The sequence below is a fragment of the Oryzias latipes genome, chromosome 6 (genome assembly GCF_053564925.1).
Source record: "Oryzias latipes strain Hd-rR chromosome 6, Olatipes_Hd-rR_3.1".
Taxonomy (NCBI): domain Eukaryota; kingdom Metazoa; phylum Chordata; class Actinopteri; order Beloniformes; family Adrianichthyidae; genus Oryzias; species Oryzias latipes.
The window spans coordinates 14,562,325-14,585,747 of NC_136242.1; the positions used below are offsets into that span (position 1 = coordinate 14,562,325).

The 23,423-nt window shown below is 39.3% G+C and overlaps 1 protein-coding gene across 7 annotated transcripts in view; it reads right to left on the reverse strand.

Annotated features, from left to right (window-relative positions):
* kcnq1.2 (potassium voltage-gated channel, KQT-like subfamily, member 1.2) overlaps positions 1–23,423 on the reverse strand; it is a 201,959-nt gene that overhangs the window by 142,442 nt on the left and 36,094 nt on the right. For 3 of the 7 annotated variants that reach the window (XM_078949285.1, XM_078949289.1, XM_078949287.1), the window contains 9 exons: positions 22,499–22,639; positions 19,143–19,253; positions 18,866–18,961; positions 17,232–17,369; positions 15,700–15,865; positions 13,163–13,189; positions 10,754–10,807; positions 10,203–10,320; positions 7,898–7,966 (listed from right to left, as the gene is read on the reverse strand). In XM_078949285.1, coding sequence (XP_078805411.1) covers positions 7,898–7,966; positions 10,203–10,320; positions 10,754–10,807; positions 13,163–13,189; positions 15,700–15,865; positions 17,232–17,369; positions 18,866–18,961; positions 19,143–19,253; positions 22,499–22,639 — 920 coding nt within the window. Of the gene's footprint in view, positions 1–7,897; positions 7,967–9,033; positions 9,473–10,202; positions 10,321–10,753; positions 10,808–13,162; positions 13,190–15,699; positions 15,866–17,231; positions 17,370–18,865; positions 18,962–19,142; positions 19,254–22,498; positions 22,640–23,423 lie in introns of those variants that run through there. The other 4 variants (XM_020703847.3, XM_011475895.4, XM_078949286.1 and 1 more) reach the window with 4 other exon arrangements.

Here is a 23,423-nt window from a genome sequence, read left to right on the forward strand (position 1 = left end):
ATTTGAAAACCCCTTATATTGCCCCTAGTGGAATGGTGATGAACTACAGGGCAGAAATAATGGACAAATAATGGAAAAAATGTGGTATTAAATTTTTTTAGATCCTGCTAATGAGATGTGATCTAAGAAATGCGTTTATCAAATTATACACAGTTAAAGACACACAGACCAAAAGACCACTACCACACTTGATCACATAAAAAAACTAAACAAATAGTATTTTTTCTCAAAAACAGACAGACTTTTATACAGATTAGAACTGCTTTTGTCAAAAGCTCACTATATATATATTTTCTACTTGTAACAAATTTGAAATCATCTGATCTGACTGGAACCCTTAACCAGGTTAAAGGACAGCTTCTATTTAACTTTGTGCCTTTTCATCCACGGTTTTGTAGAGTTTTGAAGGACAAAAAAGTCAGGATGGTAAAATCACAGAGGTAGTAAATGCAGGTTAAGCCAAACCACTTCATCTCGTGCAGCTATATTCTTGAAAAGAAGCAGGAAGGCGCAGCTGGACCCCTGCCAGCCTAAACACATCCCTACTTCAATCACACAAAGTGAGGTCCATTCAGACAGGTGGGTCCGGCACTTAGCCAGGGTGGTCTGAGGGGACACGTGGACGCGCTCAAATACATGCAGAGTAATATAAATTCCCCTGTGTGTCAGAAAGTCCTATCTCCACTTTCCTCAGCTGTGGGGTTAACGCCCAGCCCCACTGTATATCCCTGCTTCAGCGTGTAAAGAAAGGAGAAACCGCACAGCCCCACCGATGAGCTCCATCAATGGGCCCTCTATTCATGTTGGGGTCTGGAACACTGGGCTCTCTGACAGAGCTAAAGCACCTGGCTGTGGATGGACATAACATCAGAGGCTGGGTGGTGGCAACACTGGTCGTCAAACTCGCCACACCTGAATAAACCCCCTCCAACCCACTTCAAACAACATGGCTGGCCTATTTGAAAACCTGAGACCACGAGAGCAGAGAGGCTTGAGCAAAGAAAGAGGACCAGAAGAGCCGTGAAAGGCCAAAAGGAGAAAAAAAAAAAAAGAGCGAGCTTGGGCTGAACAAACAGCCCCGCTCAGGTGCTGTTACAGATTCCTATTTTCATTAACAGGTCTGAAGAAGAAACAGAGCCCTGTACAGCAGAAAAGGGAGGAGAATGTGGAGCAAAGCACACACAGAAGACCATGGAGAATATTTATCCAGGTGTTTTCAATACTGCTGAGAGAAAGGCACTCCTCTAATAGACAGGGGAGCATCTATACCAGTACTGGGAATCCTCCAAATAAGGACCGGGCTGAGTCCGATGGTGCTTTTGCCAAAGTTAAAGCAAAAACTCTCAGGATTAAAGCACAGGCCAAGGAGGAGGTTTGCTTTTACACCTAAATTTGCAAACTGGCCGTGGCTCACTTTCAGTTTTTAGAGGTATAAACAAATGTTTAAGCATCTTAAACAAGTATAGTCCTCAGATCTCACAGCTAAAAGAGTCTCTGGTGAACTCATATTAGACAAACAAAAGAGCATATTTGCTTAGTTACCAGAAACTGGAAAGTTGTTTTTTTTTCATGCATCACTGAATTCCTAAAGCGAGACTGCAGCTTTGATAGCTGAACAAAGTAAAGAAGAAATGTGACGAAAACACAGTGAACACATTTTTGTCAATGCTAAATTAAACAGCTTTGTCTTTTATTAATGGATATATCTTTTTTTAAATATGTCAATCTTATAAATATGTCTATACACTTGTATGTTTTGGGTGAACATTTATTAGTATTTAGAAAGTAAATCCATTCTGATCACATTTTGTTTTGATGTTTGAATTCCTATTAACCCTGAAAAGCCCGCTACATCAAAGAATTTGACATTTCTTTTGAAAAATGAGACTTTAAAACCATTTGATGAAATCCACAAAAACATGTGCAATACATTTTTTTATGAGATAGTTTCAATTAATAAACTCCCGCCGCTCTGCAGGAAAAATGTCCCAGAAAACAACCCAGGTTTTTTATTTGGGCTAAAAATCATAATCATAATTGAAAGACCAGTGGGAACGCTTTCACAGTGGATCAAAAGATGATCAGAGTGGGACTTTAAGGTAACAGGATGCGCTCAGAGGAACAGAATTTATCAGTACAGTAACTATTTTAGGCTTAAACTTACATAGATGAACATTTATTTCACATTAACAGAACAACATTGGTCGTTTCACATTTTAGTGACAGAAAAAAATATGCCAAATATATTACCAAATATGTTGCAGAGCTGGTCGTGAATCTTCATGTTTTCTCATGATTTGCTGAAGTTTTTTACCAGCAGCTTTCCAACCAAACATGAATTTCAGCTTCATATATCCATGTCTGAACTCTGGATACTACTCACCAACACTAATCCAGCCAAACAAGAAAATAATGAGGAGATACCAAAAAAACATGTTTTCCCTTCTTTTTTTGCTCTGCTTCAATCTTATAATTCTCTCCTACAGAGGGGTTTGACTTCTCTACTCCCAGCAATAGGCCATAAAGCTGAACACCCCCCCCCCCTGCTCATTCACTGCTGTTCACCACAAAGCCCCCTGTCCCATTCTCAGAATCATCTGAAGCAGAGGTGGAGTGAACCCTCCCACCCCATATAAGATCAGCAAGAGGGCTTTCATTAATACAGAAGAACCAGTGTCAAGCCCCCGTAAAAGCTGCTCTTTAATGAAGTGCTCTGTGAAAATGTCTTTTTGCCCTGGGGTGGGATGTACACACCGTAAAAAGAAAAGACTTCTCCTTCTCCTTTTTTGGCTTTGGCAGTAAATGTGGTTCCAGTGGGCAATAATTGTTGTGATCTTGTTCTGTTGCAGAGTTGTTAAAAATCCCACCGGCTCCCCATGTGTTTGCAACGTGGCCCCATCAGCAAAAAGTTATTCCCTCCAATTTTAGTATCATTATCGAAAAAGATTTAGAATTCATCAGGACTATTTTTTTTAAACACTGCAAAAATAACAAATATGTTCATTTTTAATGTCAAATTATTGTGTAGGCCGGCCAATCTGGGCCCTCAGCTCCCTGGCCTTTAGCCAAAATCCATGCTGATCTATGCTATGGCAAGAGGTAATTCTTTTTGAAGAACTCATAGATTGAAAAAATAGTCTTAACATTGTTTCATGCTATGCATCGGAATTGATCGGTTGGCTTGTTTCTGAAAAATTCAGAGTTTTGGTCTGTTGTTTGACATGTTTGTTGCACAACACTTTGAGCTGAGAGGAGCAACGGTTCCCATTTGCCCCCTTTTCAAAGTTTCCTGTCCCTCTACAGTGCATATATGATCTATATGAAAAGCTTCGAAAGTCTTGATTCCAGTGAACAAAAGAAGAGTGAAATGGAAGCCTGCTTAGTAAGAATCAGAAGATAAATCGTTAAAGTGTTTTTAAAAGAACACAGCCTGTTCAGTGTGAACACAGTGGGCTACATGTCACATGTCCGGTGTGTACGTAGCTTAACACTGGGTTGTTACAGATCTGTAAAATAGGTCAAGAAAATTGTGAAGGTTACAAGAATTTAGTTAAATAATAATAGAAAAAAAAGTTAAATCTACATTGAACTGAAATAATATATAAAAACTACGTAGAGAAGGCTGACTGTACTACATCATTCAAATCCCATGAGATGACTTTTTGGTCTTCTCTATTAAAAAGCTACCAATAGTTAGAGCCCAAGAAAAACAAAAGAGAAAACAGCAGAGATTATTCAAAAATGCTTCTTTAACTAAAGCTTTTATTAAAGAGTACAAAGTGGGTAAATAACATAAATAAATCTAAATTACCCATGATAGCAAACTCTGCTGTCCGTTTTATCCCAATAAAAATCATTTTAAATCTGTTTTGTGTAGAAATAGAAATTTCTATTTTTTGTTTTTGGACAGTGGACACTTAATTGTGTTCATTGGTGTATATGTTAGTGCTATTTATTACCTGTTCTTGTTTTTGGAGCCATGGTAACAAATCTATTAAAGTTCTGTCTGTCTGTCTGTCCAATCACAAGACAGCATTTGTACGTTTGTGTATTGGGATGAAAGTGTGGCTTTCACCACAAGTGACAAGTGACATTACCAAAGTGACATTTTGATGTCACTTTGGATTTGAGTTTGATTAGTTACTGTATGAATGTATAACTGATGTTTATATTGCTGTTGTGTATTATTTCTACTTAATTGCTTGAAATAAACCATTTCAAATCAAATCAAAAACATTTTGGGGATTTTTTTTAAGACTTTAGCATAACTAAACAGCAAAAAATAACATTTTCTGTTCTCTACTTAACCCTTGTGCTATCTTAGATGACCCCATCCTTACATTGATGTGTTCTCCCTACTATGACAAAGGTGGATAAAGGTGGAAAGATTTCATGTAATCCATGGACACCAGTGAAGATCACAAATCATTGAAGAAAAAAGGTTCAGAGCACTGTCTAGTGGGTCTAGATGACCCAACTCCCAATGTTAAAGTGCCTAGGATAGCACAAGGGTTAAAAAAAAGATTACAGAACAACACAGGAAATGTAAAAACAGAAACCAAAATTTGTTGAAGGCTTGGCTTCATAATGTTTGCTGAGTAAAAAGAGAACATCCCATGATTCATGTGTCTGCCTGTCTAACCTCCTGTGGTGCTACAGTGGCTTCTCGTGTTTTCATCTTCTGCTCGGCTGAAAGGAGGAGCTCATTTAGGGTCTGTCAGGCAGAAGCCATGCTGGCTTTTACAGGTCTTAGATGACTAGAAGGGGGCCAGAGATGCTGCACACACCCGGAACTACGGGGGGGGCCTCAGGTCACAGGACGACACACATTACTGATAATTAACCAGATGAAAAGTGTTATGTACTTGGAGATGCTGAGAGACAAGGTAGTAAAACAAGGCAGCGCAAGAAAAAAGAAACAGACGCAATCACTGCAATCAGACAAACAAGGCCTTCCTCTGTTTGGGGCCAAAGAAGTGTACTGGAAACATTTACTTTTTCTCCAAAAGCCTGGATGTCAATCTGCCTGAGAGCAGATTCAACTTTTTTTTTTCTTTATTTGCGGGTCAGCGGCCAACTCTCGCAAATTTACATCATCAAAGAGTATGTCAGGAATAAACACAATCCCATCAAACCATCAAACCACCCAGCTCTCACCCATTCTGAGGCACGTACACAATCCAGGAAAATCCACGGCTGGAGATCCAGCAAATCCAGCCTTGCGTGTGCATGCGGCCGTAAACAAACAGCAGAGCAAGTGTTTACAACAAAAAGAGGGAAACAGTGTTGACGAGTGTTTCGGTGAGTTTTTCCTGTTTATGTGTGATGCTTGAGCACTTTTTCCTTTTAACTATTCGAGATGTTTTTTAATTAAATGTTGACTATCACAAAAAAACGACAGTTTATTTTCTAGGTTGAGAAAAGTGACGGGTGTGTTTGCCTGAAATACTTCCTCCACAAAAGACATCCCAACCAGCAGCAATAATGTGAATTAACACACAAACAGAAGCATCAGGAGAACTTCTAGCCTTTCTTTTTCCTTTATTTACTAAAAAAAACTGATGCATTGTGGGTGCACATTGAACCCCTTGACATTTTTGGAAGACCTGACAAGTGTTCTCTGTGCTCTTTTCTCTGATTCAGACAAAAGGAAACAAAATAGCAGGTCTGGTCTTAGTGATGTGACAACAAGGGCAAAACTAATCAGCTTGTTATGGGAGTGTCCTCAAAAGAGGGAAGAAAAGGAGCTCAGACCCTGTTGGCACAACAGACCTGCAAGCAGCACAAACAGACAACATCTGAGTATGGAGAATGTTGACCCCGGGACCTCTGCAGTATGTCAATAGAGTTATGGCTTCATTTACTCTACATGTGGAGAACATGCCAAAGAACCTTAAAAGACAGTATGAAATCTCCAAACTTCTACCAAAAAGGAATCTCCTAAGTATTTTATTTAATAAAAAATAAGCCTTGTAAATGTTTAAAAATAATTGAAACCTGCATGCAGTTCAGTACCTGCATGTTGATTGTGGTTGTGGACTTCAGGAGAACCTACCCAGCACGCTCCACTGATCATCAATGGTGCTGCTGTGGAAAGGGGGAGCTGCACCAAGTTCCTGGGGGTGCACATCTCCAAAGACCTGTCTTGGAACCACAACACTGCATCACTGGCCAAGAAAGCCCAACAACAGCTGTACTTCCTCCGTAAACTGGCGAGGGCTAGAGCTCCTCCCCCCATCATGCAGACCTTCTACAGGGCGGCCATCGAGAGCATCCTGACCAGCTGCATCACCGTCTGGTACAGAGCCTGCACCGCGTCTTGACGGAAGACTCTGCAGCACATTGTGAAAACAGCTAAGAAGATCATTGGTGTCCCTCTCAGACATTTATCCCTCTCGCCTCTCTCCCAAAGCCATCAGGTTTGCAGGTGACCCATCACATCGATCCCAGAGACACTTCAACCTGCTGCCATCAGGGAGGAGACTGCAAAGTCTCCGGGCCAGAACCAGCAGACTCAAGGACAGTTTCCTCCACCAGGCCATAAGGAAACTCAACTCCCTCCCAGCCCTACTGCCTCTGCCCCCACCCCCTGTTGCTATTAACTTAAACTGAAAATGTTTCCACCAGCATCAGAACATCTTCTTAACCAAAGACTGCCATCACCCACTTGTCTACTTACTGTTTCTTAGCACTGCTGTCACTTTAAACTGTAACTTTAAACCATCTCATTGCCACTTTGCACTGACCTATTTAGATTGTTGTTATAAGTATTATTAGTATCATTATTGTTATTTTTTTAAGCTGTTTTTAATGTGGGTTGAGAGGAAAGACATTTAATCTGTATACAGTATGTTTGACAAATAAAGCTGACTTGACTGGAACCTCCAACTTTACCAACTTTATAAAATGTGTCCTTCAAATAACACAGAGAGCCTACTACTACTACACAACCACACACACAATTAGTCAGAGTTGTTGTTCACCTTTCAGAATATCCCTTCAGGGGTAGCCACAGCGAATCAGGGACACAACCCTATTCTGGGCTGGGGAGCTGCACAGGGAGACCCAGACTTGTGTCGACATAGTTACAGCGTAAAGGGTCTTGTCCAGGGATCCACACTGGATAATAGTCATTGCACCCCCTGGGAATCTAACCCTGGTTTCCCATGTGCCAATCTGCACGTAACCACTTGAACTATGACAAAATACAAATATTCTATTTCTTTTTGTTCTTTTAAAGACAGAAATGTGTGTTAACCTCTCAACCAGTACAGTGGATTAAACATATCTGTAACTCATGTAAGACCCAGTTATTTATGATCTTTTCACAAAAGGGAGTTTTAGTCTTTTCAATTTCTGATTTCAATGCTCTTGCTTTGGAATTTTTACAGGCTTTATTAAACCATAACATTATTTTTTCCTAAGTTAAAATAACCCAGAAAAAGTTTTTTTTTTTTTTTTAAATCTCAGAGTTGGGTAAAATAGTTATTTTTAACTATTTAGTGTGTAAGTGGGAAAATAAAGGTCTACCTTAAAAATAAATACACGTGCCTAATGGCATGATGCCATGAGTTCAGCGGCTTCCAGTAAATGGTCACACTTGTATGTTTGTAAAAGGCAGAGACTGTTTGACAAAAGCCTAAAGGGCAGAAGAAAAAATACTGTAAACAATTCTGGATTACAGGAGTATCACCAAAATTATGGCAAACAAGTGTAGATCATGTGTCAAATATTCAATACTGGGTTTGAGTAGTGGCTGTTCATTGGCTAGTTATCACATAACTACAAACACTTTTTTTTTGTTCTTTTCTCTGAGCCGCAGGTTAGATCAGGTTGAGATGAAGAGGTGGCATAAAGAAAAAGAATTAAAAGAATGATAGGAAGCCCAGTACAGTACCTTGTAGAATTCAACTGCTGTGTGACGAAAGACTCTTCGACCAATGCCACGCAGGGGCAGGTCAAAAGACTGCAAGAGAGAGAAGAGGCATCCTGCGGCTCATAACTTATAAAGTCTTTTTTTTTATTTATTGTTTGTTTAAAGGGATTATCTAGGATGTCTTAGTAGCACCACTGTGGAAAAAAAAGTTGTGAAGCTATTTTTGCTTATGAAGATTAAAAAAATGTATACAAGTGGAATCTAAGTTTAAAGATTTCAAGAGATAACAAAAAAATATTGGAGATCAAAAATGTCATATAGGAGATAAGAGTCAGAGGTGAGTGTAAATTTTTAGAGGAAGAGGAGGGCAACTATGAAAAATCAATAGTACATTTTATTTAAACCAGTCAAATCTGGCATCTCTGAATTCACACTTAGAAAAGACACCAGAAAGAGACATTGTGATGTGGTAAAATTGCATTATTTTGGATAAATCCTGATCTTGAATGACGCTACAGTATATAGTTATATGAGAAAACATGTAAACCTGGATAGAAATCCTCTAAAATATGTTGCAGTACAAAATGGCTCATAAATGAACTGCAATATTAGTCACAAATGACTCCAGGGACACAATCATACCAGACAATGAAAAATAATGTTGTTTTCCAAAATGCAATTAACAAAAGCACTTTATTTTTCATAAAATTCTAAATAAATTGAACTGCAAGTTAAACTCAAATCATAAAACAGCCAAGAGTAATTTTGCCATAAAAAAAAATAAAAAATAAAAATCCACTAAATACTGTCTTTCCCAACAACACTTCTGGGTGGCAACACCCATAAAAAATGTAAAAAACACACCAGACTGTGTGAAAGTCTGTCAAAGAAGAATGTCTGAAATGGAATGTCATAGTTATAAACAATTTAAAATAATCATCTTGGCAATTTTGCATATGTAGGGTTTTTACGACAATGGAAGACATTACTAAGGAAAATCACCATTAAAATTGGAAAAAGGTAAATAACAACCTGTAAATATTGCAAAGTGCTTAAAAAGTACTGGTAGCCTGAATAGAAAATGCTGCTGTAAAATTCTGTGGACAGCTACTTAACATATTATAAAAAAAAGAAAATAAATGACAAATGTATTGGTGTTTTAATTTATGATCAAATAAAGTGTCTGTTTATTCCCATTTTAAGAAATTCTTATTTTTCATGTCTGTTTGACGTAATACTGCATAAAAAAAAAAAAGACAACATGTTGATTTTCGAGTTGGATACAAATTCAAAAATGATCTGCATCCAACTGCAGATTACAAGTGACAAATGCAGCACAAAGGGTCAGCGCATATCTGAATACACCACACTCTGACACTCAAACCCATCAGCACACGTAAAAAAACCAAAACCTTCAATCCAGGAATGACAGAGGCTTTGTTCACACACACAAGGCAGACAGATAAGTCCATTTTTCCTCATGTAGCTACCAGGGGGCAACACAGGTTTTAAAACAAAACCTAACAATGTTGGCACTTGCGTCTGTGCTTTTCCTTTGGGAGGCCATAAAGACTCCTTGTGGTAGTGCTGTCAAAACTGTCAAAAAAACAAGATCAAGGGAAATTGAGGATGTCTGACAGGGTGAAGCGTGTTAGTCAATGTGGCAATCAACATGTTTTCTGAAGAAGAAACAACACCAGGAAGTGCAGAAAGGAAAATAAAAACGAGTTATATTGCAGTTAGCTTTGATGAAACTCTGAATGACTAGGTCAGTGGAAAGAAGGGAGAGAGGTTTTCAACACACATTTAGAAATCCACACAGTTCAATAAGGAAAAGCCATCTGTACCATAACATGTTCTGCTATGCACTGCTTTGACATTTGTGTAGAAAAACAATGCTTCTGCACATGAAGTGTCTCTTTACTTCTCAAGACATCCTGACAAAACAGCTTTGTGAAAAACGCAGCTACAAGGGGCTCTTTGGTCTAAGAAAAGCCAATAACTGTTAGAGAAATCAAACTACCGTATTTTCCACACTATAGGGCACACCGGATTATGAGGTGCACCTTCAATGCATGGTCTATTTTCACATTATGACAGAGCATGATGGACCTCTCAAAAGTACTTTGACATCAGTAAACACAACCAGAAAACAGTGCTCTGGCTCATAAGGCATACTGCTGTTTTTTGAAAAAAATTAAGGCTTTTTAAGTGCGCTTTTAAGTGCAGAAAATACGGTAATACAGCCCAGAGAACGGAGGTCATTTAAGGGTGATGGAAGACGAGGTTTCGAGGAAGAGCAGAAAGAAATCTCTGTTGGACTTACTGATTCTTGTTCGTTACCACGGGCAGGGGAATGTCCTCACTCATATCATCAAGCTCATCAGTTAAGCTGTTGGCCCGGGAGATGTCTATGGAGGTGCTCTTTTCATGGCTTCCCTTCTCTGTAAAAACAACAAAAATAACTCAAACCAGCATTAGGACCCACTTTACAGGCTTGTGACAACATTTGCACAGTAAAAGTAGCATTATTTAAATTTGAGGTCAACAAAAAGTACTGGCGAACCATCCCTGGTCTACCCCGCCTTCGCCTAACAGTGGTTGAGATAGGCTACAACAACCACGTGACCCCCAACAGAGATAAGTGAGTTTAGGAAACGGATGGATGGGCAAACAAAAGTTGCTTCGTTTGGAAAGTTGTAGACATGCAGCTTCTGGGAGAATACATTTTATGAATTATTTTTTATTTTCTCTTTTGAGCTGTTACTATAATGCTATTAAAATGTGTGCTGTGTGTCAGTAACAAATATAGGTGGAGATACAGAAGACAGACAAGGAAAAAGTAGAAAAAAAAGGAATAAAAATAAAGAGATCTACCTGGAGAAGTGGGGCAGCTCAGAGTAAAAGATGACCAAGAGTGATGGGGGGGGCCTGAGGCAGTAAAGAGAAGAATTCCGGTTAAAAAAGAAAGAGAAATTTTTTTTTAATGCTAACCTTCATAATATAGGTTAGCATAAATGCTAACAATGTAAGAAAAGAAAAAAAAAGCAGGTTAAGAGGACAGACGAACGGACGGACGCTGTGCATTATTTTCAACTTTGGCCTTGTCTGACTTTCAAGGCGCTACAAATAAATGAAATGAACCCACTGTACCCAAAACTGGTCATTTCTAGTTATAATATTCAATACGAATTTAAGCAACTTTCTGTGATGTCATATTTGCCGTTTAAAACAAGCTGTGAACATGTGTCCAAATTGCTTTTACAATCCTGGGCACTTTTGTCCTGCACTACATGCCTATAGTTTTTTTTGTAGTAGTTATGGAGTAGGGAGGAATTCGGACATAGCATGGCTGATATCTGTGCAAAAAGAAACTTCCCAAATATGTTTGTTTTTGTTAGGTTTGCCAGCCTGGGGGGCCTCTATTCAGCGACCGGCGCAGCCACTTTAAGAAAGTAGCGGATGTAGTTTTGATATGTGAACGAGTAACTTGACTTGGGGGGAATCCAAAAGTATTCCAAAGATAAACTTCTTTCAGAATTAACCTATAAATAAAATCGAAGAAAATGTGGGTCATGTTCTTTCTCTCTGTAGCTCGGAACCAACTGTACCATGGACCGGTACCAGTGCTGGGTACTATTAAGACTTGTTTTCGATGAGCAGTATGGTATGGTTTGGTCCAGTTTAGAATGGTCCAGGTCATTCAGGTGAGCGTGCGGGATTTAGACCTAGCTTTGCATCACAGTAGAGCGACGACAGCAAAAGTGAAGCTATCAACAATACAATGGAGGTCATCAAACAGCTTTTTTTTCCGCTTGACTTCTGGTATTTCGCCTAAATAAGTCATTTAATGTTGTTTGAGGGAAGATTGCTGGCGACAAAGAGGAATAAGTTGGCACTGGTTTGGCGCCTTCTTTTGTCGCCATGACCTTGTCCTGGGTTGTAAAAAGTAGTACGGTTTCAGTCTGGCTGAATGGGTCCATTTTATAATGGTAACACTCAAAATACCTAACCGTGCCGTACCACTCCGTGGAAATGAGGTTTTAGGGAATAAGAATCTAGAGCACAGAGAAACTAAAAATATTTAACAAATAACAAACTAGTTAGCTGAAAAACTACTTTATAAAGAAAACAAGTTGGGTTGAAGCAGACAGTAGCTTTCTGCAAAAAAACAACAGCAAAGAACAACATGTGCAGAGGGTCTTGACCTGTTGTTAGACTGTCAGCACAGTTTGAAAAGTCTCCCCTCCGAAGCACCGGGCTTTCATTGTGATGAGGGATGGAGAGGCGAGTCTGTGCCCAACAAATAAATGACCATTCCAATGCAAGCCAAACCCCATTCAGACCCCCCTAGCATCCAGTCTGTTTGACCAATGTGGCACTGGAAAAATGGAACGGCTGACAGAGAAGGAGTGAAAGTGGGGACTTGTGAGGACTTGTGAGGATCCAGAGACAAGCAAGAGGTCGTTAGCCAGTACTCCAGCTCATAAAGGGAGAGGTAAACCTATTTACAGGCTACAAAACCAGGACAAGGGTTTACATGGAGCCTGTCTGGCTCCAAGTAAACTAGTCTGTCAGTTTTTGTTTGACACACTAATCTGAGGGAGAGGGGCATATAAGGCAGAAATTGTGCTCCATCAGTAGATTCTCACAGATAAGGGAGGTGGGAAGAGCCAGATTGATTAATGGAGTGATAAAGTGGACAAGGACTGAAATACACAAGGGACAGTTTATTTCTAACCACTGGACCTTCACAATGGCAGCTCTACACCTCCATTTCCATCTCTATCTTTTGATCGGCTTTTAGTGTTGCTGCCCATGTTCTCTCTGTCCCTAAAGCCCTTGCCCATTCCTAGTCAGGCCAGCCCCGTTCAACACTTCAGGTTTTGGCAGGGCACCCAGTAAAGAGAACAGGCCAACTGAACGCAGGACCAGTGTTTGAGAGTTCCTCTGCTTGGCTCTGGTTTGGTCCGGTTGAGGACAAAGGCTCTGCCAGCCAGTGAATCTAATTACACTACAGTCTGGGGCACATTAATCAGGCAGGCTGGCTAATGATTAACACAGAGACCTTTTAAATCAAAGAAAAAGAAGTACTCAGGCATTAGAAGTGGCAACTAATCAGCAAGTTCAGTTAGAACAGTATCCAAACACTGCTAGCTGAAAACTTTTTTTCTCCTCTTCTAGAAATGTTTGAATTTGAAACTTAAAGCAACAAAAACAATTGATTTTCCTGATATAACGGAACTTCTCTTTTGATGGGTGGTGACACAACTGCAGAGAGCTCACCTGATTTCCTGAACATCCTGGCAATCCCTGCCAAAAAAAAAGGGCAGATAAAAGGTGAAGGTCTGACAGCAGGAGGGTAGTAAAATGGTTCAGGTTAACTGTCAGTTAATTACATGGAAATTTTAACGCAACTGAAACTACATTCACAACGCTCATAGCAATGCGCGTTCAAGCAACCACTTCCAATGAAACTTTGACCAATCAGTGACTCAGGTTTGGTAGTCACGCATGAATGGCGTCCATTATAATTCCCAGAAGTGCCAACCATTTGTAAATTGATCATGGAGTAGAAATTGATAATTGCAGTTTCGTGCGGCTGGAATTCTATGACACAAAGTCTTTCATATTTTGGAATAGAGCTGTGGGAGAAAAAGCCTGGAGCAAGATTCACGAGATTTGCACCACTTCAACATTTTGCATCAGGCCTCTTCCAAATGTTTGCTAGCGACCAGGCGCTAGCAAATGGTTGAAAAAGAAAAAGAAGCCCCTACCTGTTTGTCCCATGTGAACAGTGGGCTAAACACGTGTTCAAGAATGTGCATGTTTTTCACCTGGCGTCACATCCCTGATGTGAATGCAGCCTAATGCTTTTTGTTAGCCTTTGCTATGTCTGTTACAAAATAAATGGAAACAATGGAATATGCAAAAGGAGAATTTTCTTCAAAAAAATAGTTTAAAGGTTGTTTTGGATTAAAAAAAAACAACAACATAAATTTATTGAGCAGCATTTCTGCCTCTCCCAGTCAATCAAAGTAAAAATATCCAGGAACCCTGAACATGTGCCAAGTTTAAACAGGGAGGGTTAGAACAGTAAATAAGGACAAGCCTTGCAGAGGACAGATGACATTGCAGATGTCTGTTTTATGGCTGGATCTGAAACAGACATCACACAGTCCCGCGCTGTTTCAACTCTGCCATTATAATTAGTGACAGCAGCCTGCAATCTTTGGCTCCTTCTGAACGCGTTAATGTGCTTCAAAGTCTTTTATTTATGTGTCTTTGCATATAGAAACGTTTAAATTAACGTTAGGAAAACTGAAGTACTACCTGTGGTTTGACATCCTTTCATTGCTTTTCCTGCATGTGGACAAGCTGCACCCTCACTTAAACAAATTCAAGATCCACTTGAGCAGAAAACGGAACTTTTCGTTTTTAAGATGATCTGCCTTTATGTCATGTTTATGTTATCCCAGTTTTCTTTATGGCTAAATGCTTTGGCAGGAAAAGCTCGTAAACTGCATTTATTAACCTGTGGTCTGGGGCAGCTCATTTGGCCAGTTTAACCTTAAAAACAGGAATCCAAATTGCCTTGCAGCTTTCAGGGTCCATTAATCAAACATTCTGCATTTGAGCCCGCAGCTAAAAACACTGATTTGTTGTTCTTGCACCTACAAAACCCATGAGAATTGAACTTTAAAAAAAAAATCTTAGATCAGCGCCATTACACCAGTTTGATGCAACCTCAACTAACATTACAAGACCTTCCCACTTGTAACTTTGACAAGCTGGTGTTTTAAAGATTTTCCATGCAAGCCCTATGTGAGTGTCTGTCCAGCAATGGATAGCAGAAAGGCTGTAAAGAGCCCGCAACCATGACCTTTATTCACCATTGCGCCTGTAATGGCTTCCATGTGGCACGCTGGAGACACCTGGCAGCCATCTTGGCGCTAAGGGAATCAGGACAGGGCCTCTGTTGAAGGAGTGCAAATGAGGAAACGTTGCACAACGCCTCCCATGAGGTGTAAGAATCTGCACTACAGTTTGGTTATTCTACTTAGCAGCATCAGCCAATGAATTTAAATGCTTTCAGAGGTGCTGGATAGATTTTTCGCTACTGTGCTGCTGTTCCAGACATTTTTACCTTTTGTTCTGACCCTACAAGGTTTGAACCACAGGTGGAGCTATGGGGGGCAAAGGGGGCCAGCTGCCCGCCCAGCAACAAAACTTTGTCCTCCAATTGCCTCCCAATTTTTGCTGTTTTAAACACCATATACTAGTAATATTAGTTGCAATTATTGACAAAGATTAAGAAATGATCAATACATGCTTCTCGTATCTAAAATGTTCCAGCTCCGCCTACTGGACCCATCCAAATATTGTCTTTGAGCGAAAAGCTTTCAACACAAATTTGAAACCCCACAAATAATCAAATACTAACACTAAAAGAGTTTATTTCCAAGATCATCACAAAAGCTAACACAGCTGAGTTGCCTTAAAATCCCTTTTTTTGTCAAATGAATTTGTGTTTTGCCTAAATGATAACAGAAATGAAGCTCTAATGATTCAATACATTTCAAGATGAAAACAAATATCAAGATAAGAAAAAGAAGTGGGTCAAGTTCAGCATTTTTTTAATAAAAATCATAAATAGCAAGCTCCTTATTAGCCTTATGATGAAAAAAATATATAAAAAGACCTTTATTTAAAAAAATATTAGTGTATTAGGAGATTCAGCAAAAACACATGAAAATAGGGCTTGAACTGTAGGGTGTAGCTGTTTTTCTATAGCCTTGCGATGACATAAATCTAACAATTACCTTCAACTGTCCCCGTTTGCTCTTTGAGAAAAAACGACATATCCTTTTTTTCCTCCGAGTCGTCAATGTGATCGTAGGTGATCTGGGGGATCGACACGGCTCTCTCTGAGGCGACACCCATGGAGGCAAATCCTCTGGACTTTGGCCTCCTCTTGGTCCCCTTTTTCTGTAATAGGCAACAGACACAACCTTTTTGAAAAAAGAAAGGTTCACTGACCATACACGACAATGGTACGTTCCATTTTTATGGTTTCCCTTAAAATGGCCGCATGAGCCTCAAGGGAACTGCAAGGCACACCTGCTCTCCCTTTAAAATGTGGCCGCTCCTCTCTACGACCGTACGGGTCAACCTCCGTATGGGTGCATGTGATTAAGGCTTTAAAATAAACACTCATTTTTTTTAAAGTATTTTTGGGGACCAAGCCAGTGGGGCTAGCCAAACACGCACACTGTATGTTTCCTTCAAAACATTTATGGTATTGTCCTGGAGAATTACTGTGTATGATTAATCCAGGAATAGAAGAATTAACGTACAATTCCTGACAAAGATCTAAACTCCCACTCTTCGTGCATTTTAGGCAAAGCTGTTGGGGTCGGGGTCTAAAAAATTCAAAATAATAAGATTTGAAAACAAAAAAAACACAAAAAAAGTCCCACGAGAGTTTGTGAGAACTTAAGTGACCTAGTGTTTACCCAACCAACACAAACATAATGGACGTGGCCTTGATGGGAACTCAGTTATTTGAGCTCAGTGGTTCAGACTTTGGCATTTGACAAAGTGCCAACATTTAGCTGATATACTCCATTTTTGAATGATTCAGAGCTTGGTTTGACTGAGTGAAAAAAAACACTATGATGCCAGTTTGTAATGGTAAAAACTAGGTGTGTTGTCTTCATTAAAACCTCAGCTGGCACTGATACTTATGCTTGGAGGAGCCTGAGGATGGACACACTCCATTGTATAAAATTACAACCAAAGCTATAGAATAAAGGCTTTTTTGGAGAAAAAACAAAACAGTAAGGGGCAGAGGGAGCAAAGGCAGAGGAGAAAGTCACATGCTGGAACAGAAAAGAGCGGAAGCAGCCGTCATTCTCCAAAAAACGTGTGGGCTCAATGAAACACAAAGATTTTTTTGTTGTTGTACGACTAGACAAAGCTTTCCTCCCATGAGAAAGGCGGTTGTGACATCATCTCAACTGACTGCGTCTTTGTCCCGCAGACACAAAGGCCCCGAGTCATCCTGGTGGAGTCAGGCCTTTCGGAAAGGAGGCTGTTGTGTGCGGTTATTTGTGTTTTGTGAGCATTTTGTCTTTCTGCTTGTGTGCTTGTGGGAACTTAACCTGCCCTTTTTTTTATTCTTTATGGCTTTTGCACAATATAGCTAATATTGTTGCAAAAGGTTAACTGACACGGCGTGGGCAGCATGTATGCAAATGAGGAAGGAAGTTACAGTTTGGATGTTCATTCATTGTCTTTTTTGGACATTTTTGGGACATTCCCAAATTTAAAGTAACTTTTCAGAGACATTTACCGCCATGTTCAGCTTCTTGATGCTCGGACTGCCGTTGTCCGCCGCCGCTGCGGCGATACCTTCAGGGGTCAGGACGTACATTTTCCACGTGGCAGCGCATCCGTTTGGTTTCTCTGCCGCATAACACCTCCAAAGGGTCTTTAACAAATACAGGAGGGAACACGCAAAGGCAAAGACAACATGTCCATTAGAATCAGTCAAAAGCGTAAAAGTGTGTGCTTATTTTTGTGTTTTACAATACACAGAGTTTTGTGAAAATCTCAACTTCCAAGTCAGTTAAAAGATCTGCACAATTTTAAACCTTTGTATTAAATTAACATTTTTCTGTAAACTTTTAGCATCCCTTATTTTGAAAACTTGACACTCAAAAAAAGTGAAACCCTGGTGAGATTCTGCCATCTAAAAACTAACAATACCTCACTGTAGAAATCCAAAGCCTGGAGCTCTTGTTGTTGCTGTGCAGATTTTTGAGGCAGCAATGCAAGCCATACACCGTAAGAAATAAGATGCATGATTGTTTCAGTTCAGTGGTCTGCAACCTGTAATGCTACAGGAGCCATTTGGGTCAGTTTCTTCCAGACTAAAACACTACAAGAGCCACAAAGTCCCAGTTCAGTTTTATGTTTTTGTGGTCATTTAGCCATTTATTTATAAAACTTAGCCGTTGAAATATAGTTATCAATAAACACAGAGATAAAGTGATATGTTTTTTCTAATCATAGCAATTTGAACTTCTTTGACTTTTGTCTTAAAAGTGTGTTAATAAGGGTGTTAAATAAGATCTTCCTGCTGCAGCAGATTTTTTTTAATTAAAAATGCATGAAAACCAAGACAAACTTGACATTTTCCATCGTCATTGTTGTTCTCCTTTTACTGTCTAGTAGAAACATGACATTTTTGTAGAATCCAATTGAAAACAAAATCTATACATTTACTTCTAAATGCATTTTTATACTTTGAAAACTTTGCCTCTGTAAAGCAACGACACACTGTTGTGAAGCACCACTCTGACATTTAAACCTTTAGCTAGCATTTTGGGTAATTCTCTGTCAAGTCATAAATCTAAACATTAATGACCAGATGTATTTAACTAAAACAAATTAAACAAAACTACAAACCCCAATACAAAATACAACCATGATTTGTATTTTGCAACCAAAATACAAATTATTTTTACTAATCCTTAGCATATTTCTTCAAGCCAGAGCGCCATGATGGATGGATGAAAGAGCCACAAGTGCCTCAGGCTGCAGACCCCCTGTCTAGTTCAAAAACTAACTGCTGTATGAACACATGCATTGTTGGTGCACATATTTTTGTAAAAACTCTGTTTTATGTGAGCTTTTATTTAAAAACTCCATTGACATTGTTGTTTCAAACCTCTGCAACATCCTTCAATTGGGTCAATATGTGTTTTTCCCCACAAAGTACATTTTTGGTCCTTATTCAATAATCCATACATTTATCACAGAAAAGTGTCACTGAAATGATGACAGATAAATCCTAATGTTACATGAATATAGATAGATGTTTTTGAAGCAGACAGAAGTAATTGTAGCCAAACAAGACAGTCATTTTGTTTCAGTGCAGAGGCTGAAATGGAACATATCTTTATGATGAAATGTAAAGTCTACCTGGATGAGGCAAGCTGCTGCAGGGATCTGTCTGTTGAAGTGTTTCTGCCTCTGCTTCTGCTGGACTTTTAAGGCAAAACCTGAGCCCAGGATGCCCTAAACACAGAAGATCTCCACGTTAGCACTTCTGCTGTAAAGAAATCCTAATTCAAATGAGTTGTAAATGTGGAATGGTCCAATATTGTAACAAATATGGATTATTTGTAAAACAGAAAGCCAAACTACTTGTAATGGCAGAATGTGTCATGGCATAACGTCACAACAAAAGTCTATTTACAGCAGGTAAAGCAAAGAAGGAGATAGCGAAGACACTGAAGCAGGAAGCGATAGCCTTCCCGATCCACGTTTGAGGAATTTTGTCTCCGTATCCGATCGTGGTGACGGTCACCTGCAGAAGAAACAACTGTTTGACTATCTTTTCCAATAAAATTATTATTGGGAGATTTTCCTGAAGACAAACATTAAAAAGTATAATATTATAATAATATTAATATATATATATATATATATATATACAATAATAGTAATCGTTTTTCAAACATGACAAAATAACGACCCAAAAACTAATCTTGGCTAAAAAAATATGCAGGAAAAAACGTATCCCACTAAATTTTGAACACGTTTTTTTAATGGGGTGTTACTCTGATCATCTTCTGATCTATTTTTAAAGCGTTCCTAGTGGTCTTTTAAGTCTGATTATGCCATTTTTAGCCAAAGTTTTAAAAAAGGACACAAATTCTGCAGAGTGGCAGGAGTTCATTAAGAATTTCAATTAGAGTTATGGACGGGATCGTTGGTGTTTCTATCATCAAGTCATTTACATTCTCTCCTGCTGGCTTACAGCCCCTTACAACCCAAGGCTAAAATGGCGAGCAATAGTGGGGCTATCCACTTTTGATCCAGATGTCTGCTCAGATGAGGAAAAAAAAGACGCACATGGATCTATTCATCAGAATGGAGTGGAGCAGGGAGCTTGTGGTCCGCCCAATGCATCTTCAAAGTTATAAATAGGATTTTTTTCCAACGGCATTTGTTTCATCTGCTCCTGATTCACAACAATTTCAATAAAGAAACACTCAGAAATGCATTTTTGTGCTTAATTTTCTTTATATATGTCCTCCATCATCACAAAAATGCCACAAGAACATGTTGAAAACACAATTTTCATCTTAGAAGGTCTTTAAGATTAAAACAAAAACATTCTTAAATCTGTTCCACAACTGTCAGTGAGGACTGGGACATTTCTTACTTCTCAAAGGGGCATAACATTCCCAGCCACTAATCCTCAATGAGTAAAGGAATTTTCAGGGCTGAGGAGGGAAAACAAATACCTCTTGCATTTGCATGTACACCCACTCTGAAAGCTGAGCCGCATTCATGACACATTCAGAGCACACTTGGCTTTCTGTGGGTGTCTATGGGGCTGTGTTGGGGGGGTCAGAAAGAGCCACCGCTGTGCGCTGACACAAAGCGGCTGATGTAAGGTGAGACACTTAAAAGAACTCTGCGGGTAAAAGAAGGAGGAAAAAAGAAGGTGGGTATTTGCTGGGGGTGTTTGGAGTTGCGGAGGATTTAATCCCCTTAAATCCCAAACCTGACCAATAACCTAAGAGTGGAATTGTGGATTAATAAAATCTATAATATGAGATGAAACGTTAAAAAAATAACTTCTATTTGTATGTTTTATAGTGCATCCATTATAAAAATTCATCCAAAAAATCCAATGGCACAAGGTAGCTTTTTGAAACAGTTGTAAAAAAAAAAGCAAATGTGCAGATGGGGCTTGGAGGAAATAAATGAGAGGAGGGGATATGAATCATGGCATTGGCCTGTCCTCCAGCTGTGCTGTGCACCTGCACATCCGAGCGAGGCGGCCATGCCAAGACTGGAAAAACACTCTGATGGAGCTTAGCACGCTCCAATCAGCACAGTCAGATCTCAAGAATGGCTCACAAACCCTCATAATCCATTAAAAAAAACACACACTCTTGAGGTGAAAAACAAAACAAAGTGGGATTTTTTTCTCTCTGTGTTGCTGAAAGAATAAAAAAAAAACAGAAATCACTGCTTGTGTGGAGCAGGGAGGGGCGAGGTGACCCTTCTAACCCGGGTTACATAAAGGTAGTAATCCCACAATTACAGTTTTAATTAAGGGAACTGACACTTTATATTGGTGCTCTAAAAGTTCTTTGAGCCAAAGATCCCAGAGGTGAATGGTTTGTTACCGTCTCTTTGTGAAGAGCTGATCCCTTGCACAAGGCTGCCATAGGTTCCTCATTATTCAGCGCATTCAATTCAAATGTTTAATTAACTGCTCTGGAAATCTGAGCCCCGCACGGAGAGGAAAAACAAGTCTGAGCGCAGAAAAAAAAAATAAAAAACACACAGACCCACTCCCATGTGTGCTATCATCAAACATTGTATGTGAAAAAGGAAATAACACAGTGATCAAAAAAGTAAGTGTAACCAGGGTGGCCAGCCATTTTGTTTCCCCAGTTAAGAGATTCACACAGAGAATTTGTGATTATTTATTAGCTTTACTCCAATGAAAATAGTTTTTTATGTTTTAACATGTTGTTGTGGATTTTTTTCTAATGATAAAGCACATCCATAAAGAAAATTGAGCTCAAAATTGCAATTCTGAGCATTTCTACTCAAATCGTTCTGAACCAGGATACAGAGATGCAACGGCAGGCCACAAGCTCACTGCGGCGCTCCATTCCGATCCATCCACATGCAGACAAATAGATCCACGTCCGTCTTTGTTTCCCTCGTCTGAGCTGGAATCTGGCTCAAAACTGTACGGCTAGACAGCTCCAGCATTGATCGCCATTTTTGTTGCACCGCTAATCTTAGGTTGGGATGATGGATGACAGGAAGTGGGCAGCCTTGCTCTGTTCCAACAGTCCCGCCCACAACTCAGAGGTGAATTTCCGATGAACCACTGTCAACCTGCAGAAACTTTGGTTGTGTCCGAATTCCCACCCTAACCCCTAAATACAAAAAAACTATATAGTGCAGCACTATGTAGAGCTCTGGATTTGAATTCAGCAATTCGGACACCATGCTCACTACTTTTTTTTTTAATGCCGGATATGATGTCATAGCTTTCCCAAAGTTAAAATAGAATTAATATGAGCGTTTTGCGACGATTATTTATGAGTCCACTGTCTTCTGAAGATAAAAACATTGATGATTTATTTTAAAAATACATTTAAATACACTTTTTGGCAAAAATTATTTTGACGCTATGCATTGTGGTCTACATTCGCCGATCTAGTGAGCATTGATGCACACTAGTTTTTTGCAGAGACTTCTGGGAAATTTCTAGGGCACTTGATTTTGGAATTGTAAATTTTGACAGCACTACAAAAGGGCAAACGCACTAAATAGTGCACTATTTAGGGGTTAGGGTGGGAATTCGGACATAACTAATGTCCTAGATTTTAGCTAAAAGCAGCATAATCATAATTTAAAGACCACTGGAACGCTTTGAAAACAGATCAAAAGATGATTGAAGTGGGACTTTAATTGTGCATTTGGTAACAATTTATACAATTAAAAAATAACAGTGATATTTTTGGAAACTAAGGTTAAAAACAGCTATGAGGGGAACACTTGTTTAGGTCTTACCACACCCCACCACAGGGCATCAGCGTAGCTGGAAAAGCCTGTCTTGCCCTCCTCATCGACAGCATCCTTCTCAGCCAGGTAGACAAAGTAAGATGAGAAGATCAGGCCCAGAAAGCCAATGTACAGAGTGGTGATGAGCTCCTAAAACATAAATGCACATAAATGAGGTTCTGTGCTCATCTAATGCTCATCTAACTGATATAGTCACCTCTTATGTCTTAGAATAAATGTTCCAACAATCTGATTGTCTGCTTCTCTCATTTCTGCAGATTCTAACTTAACTACTGTGACGATAGATGTTGCAGTCCTGTCAGACCCCAATTGGTAATGGCTCCCTTTGCTTGTTCAGTACAGGAATATACCAAAACATAATTCACTAAAAGATGTCGTTTTCTTTATCACACGCAAAAGATTAACTATCCATGTTCAAAATCAGATTTTTCTTTATAGAATTCTTCTTAGAAAGCTGATACTACATTCTCCTCTAAGAAGATCATTTCTAACCATTTTTGGACAATATAAATAAATCTACTTCTTAAAGAGTTTATTGTATTATTGAAGGATTAAGATATTAAAGATATTAATAGTAGATATTAAAGAAATTGCACCCAGATCAGTCTCAATTTGTGACCTTCAGCACTTCTCAACACCAAGTTCAGCTTCTTTTGTTCAACAGAGACATTAAAATCAGGGTTGAAGCAGCAGACGGACACAGTGTGTTGGAGGGATTAGGAGGAGAACATTATTTGGCTTCATTGAGAACTATTCTGAGGGAAAAAACAAAAAAATAGGAAAAAAAAGGGGGAATGGTTTCTTTAAATCTTTTCCTCATAAAGACAAGTTTTTTGTGCATTTTTAGTCATGTGTGCACATGGGATTTGTCACGACTAAACACGGTGAGGATGAAAGCAAAAGTTTGGTCTGA